The sequence below is a fragment of the Ichthyophthirius multifiliis genome (genome assembly GCF_000220395.1).
Source record: "Ichthyophthirius multifiliis unplaced genomic scaffold scaff_1120509251264, whole genome shotgun sequence".
NCBI lineage: Eukaryota > Ciliophora > Oligohymenophorea > Hymenostomatida > Ichthyophthirius > Ichthyophthirius multifiliis.
In genome coordinates, this window is record NW_004086044.1 from 3,744 (window position 1) to 27,050 (window position 23,307).

General features: G+C 16.4%; 5 protein-coding genes across 5 annotated transcripts, besides 21 other annotated features; 4 read left to right on the forward strand and 1 right to left on the reverse strand. All coding sequences in view use genetic code 6, as the record gives it.

The window, feature by feature from the left end:
• Positions 1-750: 750 nt before the first annotated feature.
• On the forward strand, positions 751-1,236 carry IMG5_171740 (hypothetical protein; the record flags this gene model as incomplete). The annotated part of the gene is made up of 1 exon (XM_004029800.1): positions 751-1,236. One exon carries the CDS (start codon positions 751-753, stop codon positions 1,234-1,236), a length of 486 nt encoding a protein of 161 aa, XP_004029848.1.
• A 1,352-nt stretch (positions 1,237-2,588) lies between these two features.
• Positions 2,589-2,625: a microsatellite.
• Positions 2,626-2,957: 332 nt separating this feature from the next.
• Positions 2,958-3,049: a microsatellite.
• Positions 2,976-3,014: a microsatellite.
• A 36-nt stretch (positions 3,050-3,085) lies between the features above and the next one.
• Positions 3,086-3,146: a microsatellite.
• Positions 3,095-3,142: a microsatellite.
• Positions 3,147-4,069: 923 nt separating the features above from the next.
• Positions 4,070-4,177: a microsatellite.
• Positions 4,178-4,911: 734 nt separating this feature from the next.
• Positions 4,912-4,967: a microsatellite.
• A 313-nt stretch (positions 4,968-5,280) lies between these two features.
• Positions 5,281-5,322: a microsatellite.
• Positions 5,284-5,331: a microsatellite.
• Positions 5,332-6,661: 1,330 nt separating this feature from the next.
• Positions 6,662-6,706: a microsatellite.
• A 2,485-nt stretch (positions 6,707-9,191) lies between these two features.
• Positions 9,192-10,974, forward strand: IMG5_171750 (hypothetical protein; the record flags this gene model as incomplete). The annotated part of the gene is made up of 2 exons (XM_004029801.1): positions 9,192-9,970; positions 10,023-10,974. 2 exons carry the CDS (start codon positions 9,192-9,194, stop codon positions 10,972-10,974), a joined length of 1,731 nt encoding a protein of 576 aa, XP_004029849.1.
• Positions 10,386-10,455: a microsatellite.
• Positions 10,975-11,643: 669 nt separating the features above from the next.
• On the forward strand, positions 11,644-13,326 carry IMG5_171760 (hypothetical protein). Its single transcript, XM_004029802.1, has one exon. It carries the CDS (start codon positions 12,056-12,058, stop codon positions 12,638-12,640), a length of 585 nt encoding a protein of 194 aa, XP_004029850.1. The 5' UTR covers positions 11,644-12,055; the 3' UTR covers positions 12,641-13,326.
• Positions 13,327-14,573: 1,247 nt separating this feature from the next.
• Positions 14,574-14,602: a microsatellite.
• A 72-nt stretch (positions 14,603-14,674) lies between these two features.
• Positions 14,675-14,716: a microsatellite.
• A 115-nt stretch (positions 14,717-14,831) lies between these two features.
• On the reverse strand, positions 14,832-15,800 carry IMG5_171770 (hypothetical protein). The gene is made up of 5 exons (XM_004029803.1): positions 15,775-15,800; positions 15,668-15,736; positions 15,376-15,623; positions 15,130-15,326; positions 14,832-15,072 (listed from the first exon to the last, which is right to left on the reverse strand). The coding sequence occupies exons 3-5, from the start codon at positions 15,479-15,481 to the stop codon at positions 14,944-14,946; spliced, it is 432 nt and encodes a 143-aa protein (XP_004029851.1). The 5' UTR covers positions 15,482-15,623; positions 15,668-15,736; positions 15,775-15,800; the 3' UTR covers positions 14,832-14,943.
• Positions 15,801-15,818: 18 nt separating this feature from the next.
• Positions 15,819-15,865: a microsatellite.
• Positions 15,866-16,730: 865 nt separating this feature from the next.
• Positions 16,731-18,202, forward strand: IMG5_171780 (hypothetical protein; the record flags this gene model as incomplete). Its single annotated transcript, XM_004029804.1, has 2 exons — positions 16,731-17,635; positions 17,858-18,202. Exons 1-2 carry the CDS (start codon positions 17,255-17,257, stop codon positions 18,200-18,202), a joined length of 726 nt encoding a protein of 241 aa, XP_004029852.1. The 5' UTR covers positions 16,731-17,254.
• A 12-nt stretch (positions 18,203-18,214) lies between these two features.
• Positions 18,215-18,272: a microsatellite.
• A 451-nt stretch (positions 18,273-18,723) lies between these two features.
• Positions 18,724-18,759: a microsatellite.
• Positions 18,760-18,890: 131 nt separating this feature from the next.
• Positions 18,891-18,921: a microsatellite.
• A 1,358-nt stretch (positions 18,922-20,279) lies between these two features.
• Positions 20,280-20,365: a microsatellite.
• Positions 20,366-20,406: a microsatellite.
• Positions 20,377-20,414: a microsatellite.
• A 1,018-nt stretch (positions 20,415-21,432) lies between these two features.
• Positions 21,433-21,472: a microsatellite.
• The last annotated feature ends 1,835 nt before the right edge of the window (positions 21,473-23,307 follow it).

Below are 23,307 nucleotides of genomic sequence, written 5' to 3' on the forward strand. Positions count from 1 at the left end.
GGAGAATTATTTTATAGAATGTAATTTTATTTTGAATGATTTAAAAAAAGTTCTAATCATAAAGTTTGATTTTAGTAATGATTATGATGATTTCGATTGTTTGATTTAAATGATTAATTATAAATTATTAGTTTTTATTTCCTAAAATATAAAAAGTAGTTAAATATATTAATTTTAAGTATAATTAATTAATGATTTTGAACATTTATAAAAAGTATTAAATAATTAATGATGATATTAATTAATTATAAAAAAAATCAAATAAAAATTATGTATTAAAAATTTATTCATATATACATATAGTGTATATATATATAATTGTTTTTTTTAATTTTTTATTCAAATTTATTGATCTTTTTATATTAATTTTTATTATATTGGTTCATCTTATTCTTTTTAAATAACCTCTTATTTTTTCATCACAATGAAATTCTTTTCTAAATTAATAAAAGGAATCTCAAATATCATAGATATAGCAGTTGCTACAAATATACAAATTATCAAATCAGAAATATAACTATAAAAAAGATATTAGTTATTAAAATATCTTGTTTATTTTTGATTATAAAGAGATCTTTGAATAATAAAATAATGACATAAATATAAACAGAAGCTAATTCTGGCTAAAGGGACCCAAAATTTTGCACCTAAAACTTTATTAAAAATATCATTAACACCATAAGTACAAGGAAAAGTAAATAAAGCAAATCCAAGTGAAAATCCTACTTTTGCTAAGGACAAAAATAAAGCATGTTCGATTTTAGTCCAATTGTTAGAGTCTTTTTATAAAGGAACAATACACCAGATAATATAATTAGAAAGGAAAAGTCCCAAGCCATAAAATAAAAATTAAATAAATAAACTTTTTTTAACTTTAGAAATAAAATTAACCATAAATGCATTATCTATTTTTATTTATATAAATATATTTAAATATAATATTTTTATACTTTATTTGTATTCTGTGTATAAAACTCCAAATAACATTCCAATTAAAAAGGGACTATACCTTACATAAGGCTTAAAATAGAAATCAATCATTAATTCAAGATTTTTACTATTATCAAATGTTGGCGATAGTACTTGATCTTGGTAATTTTTAGAATAAGCTAAGTAATAACTTAAAGATATAGTGCCACCTAAAAGTAAAAAGACTAACAAAGAACCTATTTTTGGCTATTTAAAATATATCCAAAGAATTAAAGGAGTTATTAAGTAAAATTAAAAGTCATTTGATAAATACCATCCCCAACGAAAACAATATTATGAGTAACTTTTAACTAATAAGTTGTCTAAAAGAAGAACATTTTTCCAAGCATTATCCTTACACACATCTAATTAACCTAATAACATGTACCATAATGGTCCATTTCCTGTGTGTTTCAAAACTTACCAAAAAATAAGTAATGCAATCATATAAGCAGGCCAAATTCTAATAAATCTATGAGCCCATATATTTAGAATATGATAAAACTAGAAAAATATTTAAATATGAATTTTTATTTATTAAAAATAATTACTTTAATAGTTTTAATTTAATAATATTTAGTCAAAATTATATGAGTAGCTAATAATGCTGATAAATAAAAAAATATATCAACAGTGAACAATCCACTTTCAGCAATCGTTATAATTCCAACTTTTGAAAATTAATTTAATATATCATAGCTATTTTTATTCGAATTAATTCTTATACTATATTCATGTCCTAAAACTACCCAGAAAATACTCAAAACTCTTACCCCATTTATATACGCGAACGAATTATCAGAATCTGTTGAAACTTTAAATAATTTCTTTAAATTATGTTCTATTGAAAAACATTCTAAAAATATATCGAAATTTGAGTTAGGTTTTGTAAAATCTTAAGTAGATGTTTCTGAAATGTGTTAATTTAATGATTAATTTTATTAAAATTAATGAATAGAAATTGATTGCTAGTTTTAGGTATAATTAGTTTAAATGAATTTTTTTTCCTATTTTTTTATATATATTTTAATATATTATTATTATTAATTTTAATACTCTTTTTTCTTGTATTATATGAAGATAAAAAGATGAAAAACAAGCCAAAAAAATAAACAAAGAAATAAAAATTAATACTAAAATAGAAGCGTAATCATAGTCTGGCAAATCATTATAAGAATCATAAAAATTCAAGTTTTAAACATGAACATCTTATTATAGATTTAGTTTTTATAATAAAATACTTATCATATCATATATTTATTATTTATTTTCTCTCAATATATTAGACGTGCAATTGTTTGGGACACAAATTACTATTGGTTATTAATATAATTATTTATTATATAAATTTAAATCAAAGTAAGCAGTAATGAAGTTTGCATTAGTTTTGTCTTAGCATAAAATCTAATCTCCTAAATGAAACGGAATAATTGAGCTACTTTATCTGAATGCAGAATACAATTTTGATGTTTCGTCAAATCTGCTATTAATAAATACATTCTCTAAGGTAGATTTACATTCTTCAAAAGACTAGGCTTTTAAAATAGCTAATTAAATTGCTAAGAATAATATTATGGTAATAGTTTTCATTTTTATAAAAAAAAATTTCTATTTTTTTCTATTTTATAATATATTTTATTATTTTTATATATATTTATTTTGAATTTCTTTATATTTAATTTATATATATTTAAATTATTTTGTTATATTTGATAGTTTTACATATATAAAAATAGCATTAATAAAAAAATTCTATTTTTCCTTTAAATTTAATTTATTATATTATATAATTTGTTAATTAAATTAAGTATATATTTAATTTTTGAAAAAAAAATATTTAAAATCTAATTTATACTGTAATCATATAATAATATTATCATTATTGTTAATATATATACAATAAAATATGTTATAACATATAAAATATAAGCAAAAAAAGGATATAAAAATAAATAAGTATATATATTAAGATAAAATACATAAAATACATTAAAATAAATAATTAAAAATATAAATTTAATTAAATTAAATTAAATTAAATTAAAAAAAAATAATTAATTTTACTAAATTAAATAATTAATTTATGATGTGTATAATATTATATTTTATGATATTCAATAATATATTATTTAATTTTTTAATTAATAATTTATTTAATTTTATAACTAATAATAATAATAAAAAAAAAAAAAAAATTAAAATTTTAAAGCTAATAAAATTTTACAATGAAAAAAAAAAAAAAAAAATAATAAAAATATATTCAAATTATAAAAAAAAGAGATAAAATTAATAAATATAAATTTCTTATTAAATAATTTTTATTTTTTTATAAAAATATAATTTTCAAAATTTGAAATTATAAATAAATTTCATTTATAAAAATAAATTATTAATAATATATTAATGTTAAACATTAATCCGCGCATATTTAATTTAAATCCATATTAAATGCGGTTTTGATAAGTTTCTTATATATAATAAATAAAAATAATTAATTTAAGCTAAATAACAAAAAATATATAATAATTATATAGAAACATTAAAAAAATAACACAATTAATAAAAAAAAAATATTATAAAAAAACAACTATGGAAGAAATTATAAATAATTTAAAAGAAGAATTAAATATTGACGAAGAAATAATAAAAACGGCTAAAAGTTATATTAGTGAATACATGTAAAAAACAAACTAAACTGAACTTCCTTCTAAAAATACTTTAGAATACATTTTATCTGCCATTTATATATCTTCTTGTGAATAAAAATGTATTAAAATAAACGATATAATAAAAAGATTATCACCATAAAATACTTTGGATGATTTCTTTGAAATATTATCAGAATTTTCATCAAAAATATCATGGTAAATATAAAAAAACATATCGAAATATCTTGAGAACTATTTAATGAATTATCGTTTATATAAAAAGTTAAAAAATGTAACAAAATTTTATTTATAAGAGAATAATGAAGATAAGATACTAAAAAAAATCTGGAGTTTATATTTATATGGTAAATAAGTTTTCTAAATAAACGAAAATATTGAAAAAAGCATTTATTTTTTGCATTTTATTTGTACGAAAATAATTTTAGAAAAAATAAACGAAAAAGAAGAGTAAAATTTAAAGGAAAATAAAGATGAAAATTTGAATTAAAAAAATGAAGAAATTCTAAAAGGAAAAAACGAGGAAAATTTAAAGGAAAAAATTAATGAAATTTTGAGTAATAATAAATTGGAAAAAGAAAACATTTTATTTTTTGAGTCTTTTTTTTCAAATTAAAATTTGCAATTTTATTAACTTCTTTCTTGATTCTTCAGAACAAAATTTCGAGTATTTTTTTAATTCTAATAATACATTTTATTCAAGTGTGTAAGAAATGCTTTTTTTTAATAGGTATTAGTCGAATTCTATTAATAAAACGCCTTCACTTTTATCTAAAAAGGAAGGGTAACCACCTGATGTTATTTAAGATTTCCTTTAATTTAAAAATTAGGCTGGTTAATGCACTTAAAATGAAGACAATAATAATAAAAGAGTATAAAAAGTACTAAATTTTGATGATGAAATAACTTTTAGTGCAAAAAATAATGACGAAAATGCATAAAAAGATTAATCAATTTCTTTAAATAATAATAATAATGTTTTTAATAAATAGTTCAAATCTGTAAATTTCAAAATACCGCCTTAAACACCAATATCTACTTCTTTAGAAAATTATAATTGGTTAAATCTCCATTGTAAAGAATAAAAATGGGAAAGAATAGATTTTTATTTAGAAAAAAATAATGAAAATATAGAAATCGAAATAAAGGAAATAATTAAATGCGTTTTGGAAGAAAAAGTGAAATTAAATGAGGAAAACAATTAATAATTAATTAAAAAAATAATAAATTTTTACAAAAATGTTTTAGAAAATATGATAAGGTTAAATTAAATAAAATATATATGTATATATATATATATATATATATATATATATATATATATATATATATTTACATGTTAATACAATTTTTTATTTATATAATGTTTATATATGTATTTATATATAATTTTTTTTTAATTATAATATAGTTAAGAAGAAAGTAGAATTAATTGCTAAAATTAACTTATTTAAATAATAAATAATAAAACATTTCTTTTCTCACTTTTAGCAATGTGTTTATAAACTTTTTTATATGTTTAATAAATAAAAGAAATATCACTTAGTTTTATTATTAATACTTGTAACATAAAAAGTCTAGATTTTTGGAGAGTTATATCTAATTTTGCTAAATTTGATAGGTTTAATTATAAAAAAATAAAAAAATATATATATATATATATATATATATATATATATTTATATATTTAATATTTGTTTTTTAATTTTATAATTTAGACATATTCCAGAAAGTATAAAATAACATCTTTTTAATTAAGAAAGGAAAATTCTATTGTATTTTATTTGGGATGATAAAATAAATTCTATTTATATTGCCTTAAAAAATTATGCTGATGAAAAACATACTTAATTATAATAATAATCTTATTTAAATGTAATCTGTAAAAGACTGTTTTATCATACTGCTTTAAGAATATTCGAAATAACATAAAAATTGGAATTAGAAGAAAATGTTCGAGAGAAATTATGGGAAGCTATGAAAAATATTTTTACTGAAAATAATGATATATTATAAGCTAGATGCATTGATTAAATAATTTTATGTTGTATTTATGCTTTACATGCTGCTAATAAGAGTCTTTTTAAATAATAAATAAATTTTAAAATCATGATTAACTAATGTGTTGAATTGCCTATGTTTGAAATTAATAAAGTAAAAATACTCATTTTATTAATGCTAATGGTGTTTTCGAAAATATTAATATTATTACATTTTATAATAATATATTTTTGTCGAAAATGTTTAATTATTTTAAGAACTCAGCTTTCGTATTATAAACTCCTAAAAACTTTATAAGTAAAAATATTCTTTAGTAATAGTTTATGGATTCTATCCCAGTTAATTTTTTTGCTTATACACCTATCGTTAAAAACTATATTAATACTCCGAAATCTTTTAATAAAAATACAGATAAATAATACCTAGAGAGTCCGAAATTTGGAGGTAGTTGTGTAAAAAAATTAAAAAATAGTTAAATATAATCCTCTGGAAAATAATAAATTGATGCCAATAATAGTGTTTAACCTTTTAATTTGTTTGAATTGTAAAAATAAGATAGTATATATGGATTAAATAGTAAATAGTAATAATGAATTTTATTAGATGTTTTTATAACTTATTTTATATAAAAATTTAAGTTAATATATTGTAAATTCTTTTTAGATATATTCAAATTATTATTGTAATAAAATATATATAATTTCATTTTTTTTTTTGTTAAATTAAAAATAGAAAATTTTCAAAATATACAAACATTAAAAAAATATTGTTTTATAAATAAAATAATTATTAAAAGATATTATAATATTATAATTTATGTATTTTTTTTATTTGTGAATATTAAAAATTTATTTTAAATTATTTATGATAGAAATATTTTATTTAAAAAAAATAAAATATTAATAATTTTCTGATTAAGTATTATTAAAAAAATATATATATGTAATTATGAGAAAGATATAAATTAATTGTTTTCAAATTATATATAAATATAAAAAATTTTTAATTAAAATAAATTAAATAATTTATATTAATATTTATTTATTTATTATATAATATTTCATTATTTAATAATTTTTCTTTTTTAATTTTTATAAATCTTAAGCATTAATCTTTATAATTAATAATTATATACTTATTTTTAAAACTTATTGATTAAATATTTATTTAGCCTATTAAAGCTTAATAAATATCTTTTAACATTTAATTAATTAAATCTATAAGATTATTGAATTTAAAGCTTTAAATAAATATAATAAAATTCATATTAGACAAATATTTAAATTTGATGAAATTTTTATTTTATTTATATATATAATATTTCCTATAAATTAATTTATTTAAGATTAAATATAAAAAATATTAATTATTTTATATTAATAATACTTTAAAAATAAAAAGTATTAAAAGATAATTATATTTAATAAAATTAATTTAGTTATTTTATAATAATATTTTTATATTTTATTTTATTTAAACATTATCAATTTTATAATAGTATTTTTAATACAATTACTATGTTTTATTAATGATATTATCTTTTAACCTTTATTGAATAAAAATATTTTCTTTGAATTTTAAAATTTATATTTTATTTAACTTTTTTTTTTAAAAGACAAAATTAAAGGGCTAAAAATATTAATTAACATTTAATCTATTTAATTTCCCGAAGTATTCTTAAAAAATTAATATCATTAAAATACCTTATATAATTTTAAAAATTATGAATGTTAATCTTTAAAAAAAAATTGGCTAAATTTTTTGATTTTTTACTTTATTTATCTTACATTATTATCGAATTATATAATATTATATATATATATATATTTTAATTTTATTTATTATTTTAGTAATATTTTTTTTTTAAATTAATACATATGTATATATATATATCTATATTTTTTTTTTGTAAAAGAAATTATTTTCTTGCACTCTTTTTGTTATATATTTATTTAATATCTAATTGTATTTAAATTTCCTCCTATTATTTCCCGAATTCTAATTGTCTTCTTTTAATTAAGCTTCTTTCTTTTTTAAATTATTTCCTTAAAACTAAATAATTTATTTACAAATATATTTATAAAATTTTCTAAAATAAAAAAATATTTATTAATCATATTAAAATTTTGTCAACCTTTATAAATATATCAAAAATTTATCTAAAGCCGAAAATTTATTTTCAAAATTTGTGACTTATTCTTTAAAATATCAAAAAATATTTGCTTTTACTAATTCCTTAACTTAAATCAACTAACCTAAATTGCTTTTCCAAAATATATTTTTCATTTTCATAGTTATTTATTTTCTTGTATTTTATGATAATGGATATTATTTTCAATATGATTTATAAAATCCTAAGTTTTTAATATTTTATCAGAAAATTATATTTATTTAAGTTGTTCGTTTATTATTTCTACATTATTATTGTTTTTTTTGCTTTTTTGTTTATTTTTACAGGATCTGAATCTGATATATATTTTTTAAAAAATATGGCTTTTAATATATATTTCTTATTAAGAAGTATCTAAATAATAAAAATCTTTTAATTAATTATTTTAAGAAAATATCGTTATGTTTTTTTGCCTATTATAAATTATTAATATCTCTAACAAAAAAACGTCTATTTTGAATTTATTTGAACTTACTAGTATTTTTTACTGTTTTTTTATATATATTAGTATATATATTTGCTAAAATATTTACTTAGTTTATTGTAGAATAATATAATGAGTATTATTTTTAGGATGGTATAAACTAAATACAACATTAAAGGTTTTATAATTTATAATAGATATATTGGGGCTGTTAGTACTTTTTTCAATATCTATTATTTTTTTGGTTTACTTTACTATAATATTAAATCATTAAAAATATAATAACACTAAAATAAAAATTAACATATTTATCGCTTTTTCAAAATAAAAACTTATTTGTGTTTAATATTTATCCTAGAATATAATTATTTGCTTAATATTTATATTATATTAATCTATAATTTTTTATTTAATAAATTTTTTCATTATTACTTTTTTTAAAGAATATTTTTTTTTGACTTTATGTCATTCTTTATATAAATTATAAATATAACAAAAAATGTTTTAATTATTGTTTATTTTTTTAATATATATATTTGATTTGTTTTGATTTATTTGATTCGGTTTGTTTTCTTGATTAAGATCTTTGATTTTTTTATTTTTATTATACAACATTATTAAAGTTTATTTATAGTCGATAATAAATTTTAATTTTAAAATTGTTATTTTTTATTTAGTAAAAAAATATTCTAAACAAAATGAAAGTTCTTATATATTTTTTATAATTTTTTTTTTAGTTTAGTTTAATTTATTTTATAAATATAAAAATTAATTTAAAATAATTTTAATAAATTACTAAAAATAAAAAGCATTTTTAACGTGTTGTTTTCAGAAGAAAAAAAGCGGGCTTTATTATATATATTTTTTTTAATAATTAGATATATTAAAACATTTATTTATATAAAAAAAATATTTTTAACCGCTTAAGAATAAAAAAAAGTAAACCAAAAATATTTTAAAAATGGGTATAGAAGGATTATCTTAACTAATAAAGCCTATATTAGAAAAAAAATACTTATCGTAATTAAACATAAAATCGGTAGCAGTAGATGCCATGTATTTTTTATATAAAGGTTGTTATGCATGTTCATATCAATTAAATAATAATATAGAAACGAAAGAATATATGATATATTTATTTAAAATAATAAAGCTACTTTAATTTTATAAAATAGAGCCAATAATAGTATTTGATGGTCGTTCATTACCCGCAAAAGACTTAACTCATAAATAAAGAGAAAATACAAAATAAAAAAACTTAGATATAGCAAATAAATTAATCGAAGAAGGAAAAAAATAAGAATCATTTAAGTATTTTTCAAGATGTCTTCGTGTAAATAAAAAGATGATATATGAAGTAATTGATACTCTTTTTCATAATAAAATAAAATTTGTGATCTCGCCTTATGAGGCAGATGCTTAAATTGCTTTTATGGTCAGAAAAGGAATCACTGATGCTGCGGTTACTGAAGATTCAGATTTGATTTGTTATGGATGTCCTAGAGTTATTTTTAAATTAAAATTAGATGGGAGTTGTGAATATTTAGATTTAAATAAATATACAGAAAATTAAGCTCTTAGAAAAACTATTTAATGTGAAAGTCTAAGGTGTTTTTTAGCCCAGAGTGAAAATAATAGAATTCTTATATGTATTATGGCTGGGAGTGATTATATTCCGAGTATTCATGGAATTGGAATTAAAAAGGCTATTGATTTATTTTATAGATTAAATAATTTTTAGTTTTTTTTTTTAAAAAAAAAAATGTATATATTTTGTTTTATTAATAAAAAGGAGTGTAATGAGAAAATTAAGAGTAGAATTAAAATTTGATATTCCTTAAAAATATGAAGAAATGGTACAAAAAGTGTCTCTTATTTTTAAACATTAACTCGTTTTTGATTTTTAAGAGAAAATACTTACTTATATAAATGAATTAGGTAGCGATTTTAAAAAAGAAGATTTAAGATAGATAGGAATCAAAATCGAATATTTCGAAGAAGTTTGTTAAGGATTAAGAGATGTTTATAGTTTAGAAAAAAGACAAATTAAAGAAAGTAAACTAGATTTATAGAAATAATATTTAAATTATAATTCTATAAAGAAAAATTATGATTAGTATAAATAATATAATAATAATGAGAATAATAGTTTTTGTAAAAATAAACAGGAAAAAATAATTAAAAATAAAGACGAAATTTTAATAAACAATAAAGAGAAAAATAATGATGAAAAATCTAGTGAAAATTAATTATTTGAAAATATTGAAAACTATAATTTTAGCGAAGATGAAGAAAATTTAAAGGAAATTTAAATTTAAGAGAAACAAAATGTCAATTTTTTTAAAAAAATAAAAGCGGAAAATTAAGATAAAAATGCTTTGTTTTCTTTAGAATCGTTTTGTGATGCTTTTTTAAATGATTATAAATAATTGGAAAATGCAAATGAAGATTTTTGTGTTAGAATTTAATAAGAAATTAAACGAAACGAAAATAAAGAAGAACTCCAAAAAAGTGTCATAAAAATTAATCCCTTTATTAAATAGAATACAATCAATACTTCTCCATTAGACTCTTTAGAAGCTTTTAATGTTGAAAAAATACCAAGACAATAATCAAGTGCTAAACCTGAAAAAAGAGTACTTATTAATAATTAGAAATTCAATAAAAGTTAATAAGAAAATGTTAAGTCAGTCTAAAAAGAAAAAAATAAGAAAAATCTTTATTCATCTTTTTTTAAGAATTGATTAAAAAAAAAAATATTTTATATATCTTAAAATAAAAATGAATATTTTCCATTTTAAAAATATATTTTATATACTTTTTTAAAAGTAAAAAATAAATAAAAATTGCATTTTTAATTTTATAAAAAAAAAAGTTAAAATAAAACAGTATATGTTATTTATTATAAATTATAAAAAAATCAATTAATGATTTAATTTTCATCTTTTATATTTTGAATTTATGTCTTTATTCTATTCATTAAATTTTATTTAAATCCTGCATCAACATCATCTCTTATAGATAAACAGCTTTCTAATATAAAAGCAGCCATTTATTTATGGAAAGATTAAATAATTTATGGGAATAATACATCAATATCATTTTTAGAAATACTCAAAATTTAAATAAAAACTTAAAATTGCATATCGATAAATGTAATTTATTAGGAACTAATATGAGCAATTTAGTTTTCTTAAAAAAAGTTAGACAAAAATAATTAATCCGATTTTATTTTTTTCAAAAAGTCTTATTTATTTGTAAAAAGATTTTTAAGCTCTGATTTATCATCTTATTATTATGCTTTTTTTTTCTTTTTTTTTTCTTCCTTTGTATTTTCTACTACATTTTAATTTTATGAAATATTATTATATTGAAAATCTTCACAAATATTCTTATATACTTTTTTAATTTAAAATATGAAATGTTCCCAATAATTTTACATGGCTTTTTCAAAAGAAAATTTACAAACTGACCCGAAATGAATTTTACTTTAAAGTCCATTTTTTATTTATTTCAAATAATGTTCCATAGTATTAATTAATAGTTGAAAAAGTTCATCTTCAACCCATTTTTAGGTAAAAAGTAAAGGGATAATTTATGCATTTATTGGAGTAAAAATAATATTAATAAGTACTCCTAAGAGATCATTTATAGCATTTTTAAATTTTTTAATAATTTCATTAATAAAAATATTATCAACTCTATCTAAATAGCTTTCTTCAGTATTTTAAACATAAGAAAGTGCCTAATTTTTACTTTCAGCAGCATTTAAAGTACATTTATAAAAATTGTTAACACAAAGCATTACTTTGCACATGAAAATAAATGTATCTTATTCTTGTGTAATTTCCTTTAGTTAATTTTTTATTTTTTCCAGTTCTATATTAATAATTTATTAGCTTAAATTTTCTGAAATAGACCTTAAATATTCTATAAACTAACTTATTTCTAGTTTTGGACCTAATGCATCAATTTATCTATTTATAAGTTAAAAAATGTCCACAGGATAATTCCCTTATAATTCTTTTTTTTTTCTTATTAAAGTTTCTATAGCTTCATATGTTTGGAACTCCATTTTATCATTTTACATGCATTAATCTATATATTCTTGCATCATTCCACGTAAATGATTTTAAAAATGAGGCATAAATTATAATGCCTTTGTTTTTAAATACATATAATCTAGTGAATCTATTCCTGCTTTTGATAATAATTCTTAATAGGAGTCTATCCAAGTCATCAAGTTTAATAAAATTCCATATGAATTTTTTATTTCTTCCTCATTTTCTAAATAAGGCATTATTCGTTTTTCTATATTATATCTATATCTTGATTCATAAACTTAAAATATATCCCAATTTTTCGGAAAGCATTTTGTTACATAATCTAATACTTCTAAAAGATCACTGACTGTAAATTTACTTTTTTCGAGTACTTATATTACATCAGATATGCCTTTTAAACGATTATCGAATCTTTCGTCTATACATTCGTTTATTGTATTTATAGCTTTTAGTTTAAATAAAGGATTTCGATTCTTTGAAGTCAATATTCGGTCTCCACTTTCAATTATTTTTACTACTTGTATTATTTTAGATGGTTCTGATTTTGATAAATGAAGTGCATTTTTTAAAAAATCATTGAATATAGTTTAATAAAATGATTGCTCGAATTCTGAAAGCATTTCGAACTCTTTGAGGATTTTATCCATTTCTTCATTGTTTTATTAATTTGAGTTGTTTTGGGTTAATTTTTGGATTAAAGTGTCTCTTAGTTCACATAAAGAAATTAATTTTAAATGTATATATTCAAAATTTCCATCTTCTTTAAACATTTCTCGCATTTTTTATATTTACTTTTTTATGTTAAAAAAAAATTTCATTTCATCTATTAAACTAGATATGTTTTTTTTATAAGTCTATAGTTTTTTGAATTTTTCTAAATCCTGTTTAAATTAAGGGTTTTTTTCGTAATCTTTTTAAAGTATATTTATTGATTTTTAACATTCAAGAATATTTTCTTTATTTTTTTTTATAAAATCTTGAACTGTTTATATTCCTTCCACTTATTTTTAGATTGATGTTGTTATTTCACTATCTATTTCTTGCTATTTACGTTTATATTGTTAGGATAATTAACGAAATTTATCTGGATTTAACATTTATTTGTTATTTAATATTTGCAATATCAAATTTTCGCTTTGATCTATTGCTTCTTACTCTGTTGAGAAATTTTTCATACTTAAATCTTGTGGAATCATTTTTTAAAATTTTTAATATTATTTAATTAAAAAATAAATATTTTCTTTTATTTATCTGTTTTATTATAATATGTATAAATAATTATATTTTTTTAAAAAAAAGATTAATAATTTATTTATAATAAATATCACCTAAATTAAATAGAAAACTTGAATTATATAATATTAACTTTCAATAATATAAAAAAATTGTGTATACTATTAAAAATTTTTGCGAATATTAATATTATGACACTTCCAAAATTTATAATCCCATTTAATATATTATTATATTTAAAATAAAATATTAGTTTTTTATATATTTTGACGTTATCAATATTTCATAAACTTCCTATCGCTTTCTTACTTCCTATTTTAAAAAAATCACTAAAGCCAATCTAAAATCTACCTTAAAACTCAAAACTAAAGTCAAAATCGCACAAAATAATCATCCTCCTATACCAAACATGGTATTTAATAATTTGATTTTCGGCGAAAATTTTTTTTTAGGGAATGCTAAGTTATTTATTATATTTTCATGAAAATATCTATAAAATTGCAAGTATTTAATAACAATGGGATGTTCAGACATAAAATTTAAAAAATTACATCGAATGAATATTTAAAATATTAACATATTCAGTTAGAAGGTAAAATTATAATATTCAATAAGAACTAATTTTAATTAAAAAAAAAATTATTAAACTAAAGCAAATTTAGTAATGATTTAGTAATGAGATTTGAAGAATCATTAATTAAAATTGGAAACGTAGCATATAAAATGAGCATTATACCTAAATTTGAAAAAGAATTTAAGAAAATATAATTATATCTTATTAACGATAAGAAAATAAACATATTTCACTAAGTGTATCTCTATGCAATAAACTAAGTAAATGATAGCTTACATATGTTCTATGAGAAACACGGTAATTGAGGCCAAGAAAATAATGATGCCAATTATTTTGATACTTGTCCTTGCGGTAGAAATTAAATAATTCGGGAATCTAATAAACTAACTGAATAAAAGAACAATATTGCTAAAAACAACCAAAAAATAAATTTCGTATATGTAGAGGTGTAGAGGCAATTAGAATTACGAAGAAAAAAAATAAAAATAAAATAAAAATAAATATCTAGTAATAAATTTGAGATTTTTATTTTTTAAAAATTCTCCTTTATAGTTAAAATGTATTTTTTATCAATTATATATATTTTTTTATTTATATTTGTTTTTTTTATGATTTAATCAAAGATAATTTTATTTTTAGTTTTTAAAATTATATGAATGAAAAATTTTCAATTTTTTTTATGGACAATAATAATATATAGATTCATAATTTAATCAAAAAATATTTAAATAAATTAATAAAAAAAATGCAAATATTATTTAAAAAATTATCTAAATAAAAAATGTAAAACAAAATAAACATATATATATATAAAGCAAAAAGTAAAAAAATTAATAATATTTTCAACCTTAATTTTTAAGTTTACCTTTTTTAGTAACAGCCTAATCATAATCTTCAATGAATTTTTCAAAAGCAGGTTAGTCAACAGCAAATAATTTTGAAAAAGCGAAAATCCATTCATCTATATTTACCTTTTTTTTTTAAAAAAAAAAAAATATATAAATAAAATTAAAAAAATATGATAATACTCCTTCTTTATTACAAACAGAACATGATTTAATAAAATCCTTTGCATCTTTTTCTGCTATATTATCATTTATTGTATCATCTATATATTTATTAAATCTTTTGGATTTTTCTAAATCTATTAACCCAGGAATAAAGTTTCCTTCAGTAAATCCAATAGGTTTGGCATCAACATCATTAAAAATTTCTATTAATTTATCTTTTTATTATTAGTTTAATATATTAAATGCTTTTTCTTCACAAATTACATTATTTAAAATATTTTTAGCTTCTAACTATCCATCTCCTGCTTTTTGGCCATTATTACTTTTTATATTTGGGTTAATTCCACTTAACAATAAATATAAAATGCATTCTTTGTCTCCTCTCTCGCAAGCTAAATGTAAAGGCGATTTACCTTCTCCATTTACTGTTTCTAGGTTTATACTGTTTTATACTAATAATCTTAAAATTTCTAATCTTCCGTTCATAGATGCAATATGTAAACCATTATTTCCTATATAAAAAATCAACGTATGATTTTTATTTGTTCTTTTTTACCATCCCTATCTTAATAATCTACAGATACGTTATTTTAAGTAAGTGATCTCTTGACTTCATCTAGATTTCCTTTTTATTTTTATTTTTTAATCTTTTTTATTATTTACCATTTTCACAATGTTATAAATATTATTCTGCTAAATAATCGCTCATATTTTAATTTTTATATATTTTATTTTTTATTATTATTAATATTTTTCTTTTATAAAAAAATTAAATAATTAATTATGATTATACTTAATTTATTTTATAAATATATATTAATCCATCAATTTTTTTTAATAATCGATTGATTATATAATTATTAATTTTAGTTTTTCATTATGATTAAAATAATTTTAAATTTAATTAAGTTTATAAGATTTTTTTTTTATTAAATATTACTTAAATAATAATAAAATTATAGAGGTATAAAATAATATATATAATTATATAATTAATTTAATTATAATTAAAAAATGATGAAAATATTTTAAATATTAAATATTTAATTTAATTATTTTAAAAATATTATTATGTAATATATAAAAAAAATCTATAACAATATAATATTATTATAATAATTTTGTATTACAAATATTTTATGTTTCAGTTTAATAATTTATTTTTAATATAAAAAAAAATAATTAAATTAAACATATTATATATTTTTTTTTTATTTAATAAAACATTTATATATATTAATTATTATAATTTTTTTTTAAAAAAATAACTAATATAAGATTATATTTTTTTTATGATATAACACTTATTAACATCATATAAATATAAAAAACTAATTTAATAATCATGTATATAATATTTCAGTCAAAATAAATAAATTTAATTTTAATATTTTATTTTTAAATTAAACAGAAATTTTAGATATATTTATTTTTAATAAAAATAATAATATATTCAACAAAAAAAAAAAAATAATAAAAAAATATTTATATATAATATAATATTATTATAGATAAATAAATAAAATATATCTTAATTATTATATAAAATTATTATCAAATGGATTAAGAAAATTAAGAACAAAAATAATTATGTAAATAAATACTTAAAAACACCGTATATATAGACAAATAATGGAACGAAATATAAGATTTAGATTCCCTCTTGATTGAAAAATTAATAAAAAATGGAAAAAATAAACCTACATTAATATAATATAGATCAATAGGTCCTATAATATCAGAAATTTAAAGATTCATAGGTATAAAGGCTCCAAACGGAAGTGGAAAAACCTTAACTTATGTGATTCCTGCATTATAATTTGCTTTATAGAACTTATCTAAGCCAGCTACAAAAATCGAATAATATATTGAGAAAGAGAAAAATATTCAGGAGAAAATATATATACCGACAGTAATAGTAATAGCAGATACAATAAATTTAATTTAATAAATTCGAGTTGAAATCTAATAATTAGCTCCTGAAGTAAAAAAAGAAAAAATTAAAAATCTATAAATATATTTATATAATTAGGGAATATTTGTAGATTCATTACATTCAGGTGAATAAGTAAAATTATAAGGATAAATTTTAGTTTCTACACCAGATTTATTATAGAAATATTTACTATCAGACAAAAAGATAATGACTGATAATTTAAAATATTTTGTTATTGATGAAGCTGATACTACATTTAAATTTTTTCCTGAAAAAATCCGAACTTTAATTAACTTTATAAAATTAAGAGAAAACGTAATAATGTAGCTTGTTTCTGCTACTCTAAATAAAGAAACTATTAATGAATTTACAAAGATTATTAAATCAAAAGAAAAATTCTAAAGTTTAGAAAATAAATAATAAGAAGATGAAGACGATGAAAATGAAGATGAAGATGATGATGATGAAATACATTTTATTAGTATAGAAACTACTTTGGAAGGCGTTTATTAATTCTATATAGATGAAGATGAGGAAGAAATAAAAGAATAAAACAAAGATCAAGAAGTTACTGAAGATTCTAGGCTTGTAAAAAAATTTTTAATTGTAAAAAAACTAATAGATACTGTTTTAGGGAAAGATTAATCTACATAGAGTGGCTAAACAATTTAAACTTAAATAATAATTTTTTTCAATGAATTGTATAAAGTATAGAAATTTTTAGATTTTTACAGGACATAAAAATCTCATTTAAAATTCGAATTTATTACTTCTGATAAAAATTCAAAATAAAGAGAATAAATCTTATAGGATTTCAGAAAAGGTAATTTCGATCTACTTTTTGCTACTAATATTATCGCTCATGGAATAGATATAAGAACAGTTGGTTTAGTTATTAATTTAGATTGTCCTCTAGGGAATATCAAAGAGAGAAATTTTGAAGTTGATCATGAAACTTATCTACATAGGGTAGGAAGAACGGGAAGATATAATGATTTAGGGGTAGGTATTACTTTAGTGGATAAAAACTCAATTGGGATTGTGTAAAAAGTTAAATAAGTCTTTAATTAGGATATTCTTAAGTTTGATGAAAAGGTTGTTGTTTAAAGATTAAATGAAGTTATTGAAAATAACAATAAATAAATTCTGAAATGAAGATTTTAAATATTTATTATTTATATTTTAAAGAATTTTAAAATTTATAATTTATATATTTTTATTATTTTTATAAAAAATAATTATTAATATTTTTTTTTTTATTACAAAAAAGAAACAAAAATTGAATTAATTTTAAAAAATAAAATAAAAAAAAATGAAAGTTTTTTATTTTATTTAAAAAAAAATATAAAATAATTTTCATTTTTTGTTACTTTTAATATTATTTTATTTTTCTAATTTTTTAGTTTCATCAAATTTAATTTCTTAATTTAAAGGTTCATCTTTTTTATTAACTTATTTTTTTGTTTAGTTTTAATTTTTTTCAATAAAAACATTATCTTTAGAATTTTGTTACGGGGTTATTTCTTATTATTTATTATTTTATAATACATCTTATTTTTAATCAATTTTTTATTATTTTGGACTTAAAGATTTATTTGTTTATATATAAGATTCTTTATTAAAATATATATATTAGCAAAAATATTATTTTTTGTAATTAATTTAAATATATCAAAAAATATAATAAAAATGAATATAATTAAAAATAAATAAGTGTTTAATATATAAATATATTTATATTTTTATTTTATTTGAATATAATTTTTTAATTTAATATTTACATATATATTTATTTTAATTTTCTTTTTTTTATTTTTTATACCGTTGTGTGTTTTAGATTAGTTTTTTTTTTTATTTTCTTTTATTTTTATTTTTTCTTCATATTTTAAAACTACTTAAGCTGCATATTCAAATATATTTCCAGATGGTAACCCATTTTTACATAATTATTTTATGAAATCTTTTTAATATTATTATTTTATTATATTTAATATAAATATTTTACAATCATATGCTTCTATTAAACCTGTTTCTTTCAAAATATTTTTTTTTTAACTAAATAATTTAGAGTATTTTCATTTTCATTAACTTTTTATAATTCATATTTTTATTTTAAAAAAATATTTTTTTAAATTTATATATAATTTTTATAAAAATACTCTATTTTTATTATAATGTTTCTATTTATACTTATGTTTATTAAATGCTTTTAATTTCATTTATATCTATTTAATTTTCTTATTTTTATTCTAATATTTTTTCTTTTTATTCTGGCTTTTATTCGGATTTTTAATCATTGTTTTCTTTCATTTTTTCTTAATTATTTAAATCTTAAGAATTTTTTTATATAGGTTCTTCTTTTGTTGGTTATTTATCATCAATATGTTAATCTTATCTTTAAACTTAATTTTCTTATGGCAATAGTTTTTATTAAAGATTTTTTGTGGAAACATCAGACTCTTTTCTACTTTTTTTTGACATTATTTATTTTTTTAAATAGAAATTATTATTATATTTTTTTATAACTAATATTAAATATTATATATTTTTGCTTTGTTTTATATAATATAATTAAATAAATATAAACAATAAAAATAAATATTATTTTAGTAACGTTTTAATATAAAAAAATTAAATTTTGAATAATAAATTTAAATTATATAAGTAAAAAATAAACAAAAAAAATAAAAAAAAATATATGTAAAAATAATTATTTTATATGAATATTTAAAAAAAAAATTATAATGATTTTAATTAATACATTATTTTATATAATATAAACTTACTTTTATAAAAATTGATAAAAATATTAAATAAATGAGAAAATAAAAAAAAAAAGGCTTTAAGAAATTAAAAAAAAAAATTAATATTAATTAATATAATATAATAGAAAAAATTAAATAAATATTTAATAAAAGTTTATTATTTTAAACTTTAAATTTTTTTTTATAATTTATATAAATCATAAAATTTAATATAATATTAAAATTAATTCTTCAATTATATAATTAAAAAAATATATAATTAATTTATTTGTATATATTATATTAATTAAAAAAAAATTATTTATATATATTTATTATTTACTAAATCTAAAAATAAAATAAAAATCAAATTTATATTTATTCCATCAAATATAAATAATAAAACAATTATAAATAAAAAATTGAAAATAAAAATAAGAATCGAAATAAATATATATAAATTTAATTAAAATATAAGAAAATTATTAATATAATATATAATATATAATATATAATATATAATAATATAATATATAATATATAATATATTATATCTAATATATATTATCTAATAAAATAAAAATAAATTTTTTAAATATAGAATAATTTTTTAAAAATGGAATTTACTCTAGAATTAAAATAAATTATTAGTACGAGATTTTTGTTAATTCCAAATATAGAAAAAGTTATATCTGGTTTATATTTTACATCTATTATTTATTATAAATATATAATTATCTTACTTTCTTATATTTATTTTCTTTAAAAAAAGATATTCAAAAACTTCAAGTCTTTTCTAAATAAAATGATTTATTAATAAATATAGATATAAAAAATTAACCTTCTTTTGGATTAAATATTAACGTAATTAAAATCTTCAGTATTTTTAAAAAACATTTATTAATTATACAGATTATTTAATATAAATTTTTATTTAAATAGATGATTTTAACAATATAATATTTATAATTAAATAATATATCTTTACATAATTTTTATTAAGATTTAAATATTGATATATTTTAACTTAAGATTATCCTTTTACTCCTCCAAGGATAATATTTTTGAATGATGTATTATTCTTAATAGTATTATTTATAAAAATTTTATATTAAATTAAAAAGTTTTGTTTTCCAACTTTTGCTGATGGAAGAGATTTTTTTAAAAATATTTTTAAAAATAAAGTTTGGAATTATTTAAAAGAATTGTAAGATATAGTATAAGAAACTACTAATTATATAGTAATAAAAATTAATTAATAAATTAATAAATAAAAAAAAAGAAAATAATATAAAATAGACTTAAAAATTCTGATTTTTTACTAGCTTAAGGATAATTTAATATAGGGGAATATTATAATATTGAATATTTATCATAATTAAAATATAATAAAGTATTTGATGTTTAAAAAATTATATAAAAGAAGCCGGTTTTATAGTATAGAATTTTTTTTATTTATTTTGTTAAATTTAAAAATATAGAAAAATATTAACTACTTAATTATTTATTTTAGAATTTAGTATTAATTAAGGCGATATAGCAACCCTAATAAATATTTAAAGTATTGAATAATTAAAAAAATATTAAACTAATAAAAAATCTAATAAAGTTAATATTACTTGGTTTATTGGAAATAAAGTAATATATATATATATATATATATATATACACATATATATATTATTCATACTCATAAAAATAAATAGAAATAAATCTAATAATAATATGAAATTTAAAATCCTTAATAATTAAATTAATAATTAGAATTATTAATATAAAATTATAAAAAATTAATCGATAGATAACATATATAAGAAGAAGAAGTGACTATAAAAAATTACAAAAATATGGATATAGATGAGATTATTTAAAACATATAAATTATTGAATCTATTTAAGGAGAAAATCTAACAATAAACTTAGTTGATACTTTAATGGTATTATATTCTAAAGCAATTGAGTAAATTTAATAAAATTAATTTTATTTAATTTTTTTAAAAAAAATAAGATATTTGTCCGCAATAGAAAATTAAAGTTATACTTTTTTTATAGAAAAAATGTAATTAATGTTATAAAGATAAGATATATAAGAAATATTGAAAAACAAAGAAAACAGTTAAAAAAATATAAATAATCAATAGAATAATAAAGTAAGTAATTAATAATTTTTTGTCGAATTAAAAAGTTCTATTGAATTGGATAATATTTTTTAAGAATTTGAGGATGAATAGAATGAGTAAATAAATTAAATAGAAATCAAAAGCACATAAATTATAAGCTATTAGGAAAATATAAATACTTAAGATGAGAAAAAATATATATTTTTAAAATAAAGTTTTGAATCTAAATATAAAAAATGTTGTTTTTATGACATAGAAAATTAATAAAATTTAATATAAATATAGTTCTATGATGAATTTGAAGATGATTTTTTAAAAGAATAATAAATATGCAATAAATTGATGAAATATGAGACAAATTTATTTATTTTATAGATTTTTTAAGATTAAAATATTATTATTTATAAGGAAGGTTTATATTTAAAAACAAAAATATTTTAATTAAATTATTTATTTAAGGTTAAATTAGTTTAGATTAAATTATAAATGATAATTTTAAATGGAATGAAGAAGATCTTTTATTTTTAATAAAATGTTTAATCTAATAATTAATTTTGTTGAATAGAATTTAATTATATTATTCTGATATTAAACCTTAGAACATTATTTTATAGAAAGATAATAATAATAATGTATAAATTAAAAAAAATAAAAATATAAAACTTAATTTTTATAAAAACAAAGTTTAAATTTTATCTAAAATATGAGCCTGAAAATATAAGTGAAATATAGAATTATCCTTAAAAATATACACGAAAAAATACCCATCCTGAATTAATAAAAAAACTAAAAAATAAAGAAAAATTAGCTAAATATGAAGTTATTTAAAGTTAAATTTACATGATAGGAAAATTTATATAGTAAATAAATAAAAATCAACAAAAAGATTAAGAAAGTTAAAATTAAAACAATAAAAATGAAGAAAATTAAGAAACTAATAAAAATAAAAGTATAGATAAATTTTTAAATATGGTTTTATATGAATAAAAGATAAATGATTTAGAATATATATTAAATCTTTATTAGATAGGAAAGAGTTCGTTTTTTTATTAAAAATAAAATATATAATAAATAGAAAAAAAAGATGATTTTTTATAAAAAAAATATTCTTTCGATGATAAAAATACATTCCTTTTGAAAAACATTGATCACAAATCATATTTTCCATTGATTATTCATATTTATTTAGGAAAAAATATATATGAGATTTTGTAAAAACATGATTTCTTTTTTTTAAAAAACTCTAATTAAGAATTCTATTAAATTCCTTATAAAATATTTAATGTTATTATTTAAGAATTATAAAATAAAAGTTTTGATTTGCCAGATTTAGATGACTTAAAATATCAATAAAGCTCTTTATGTATAAATTTGCTGCTTATAAAGGCTTTAATTC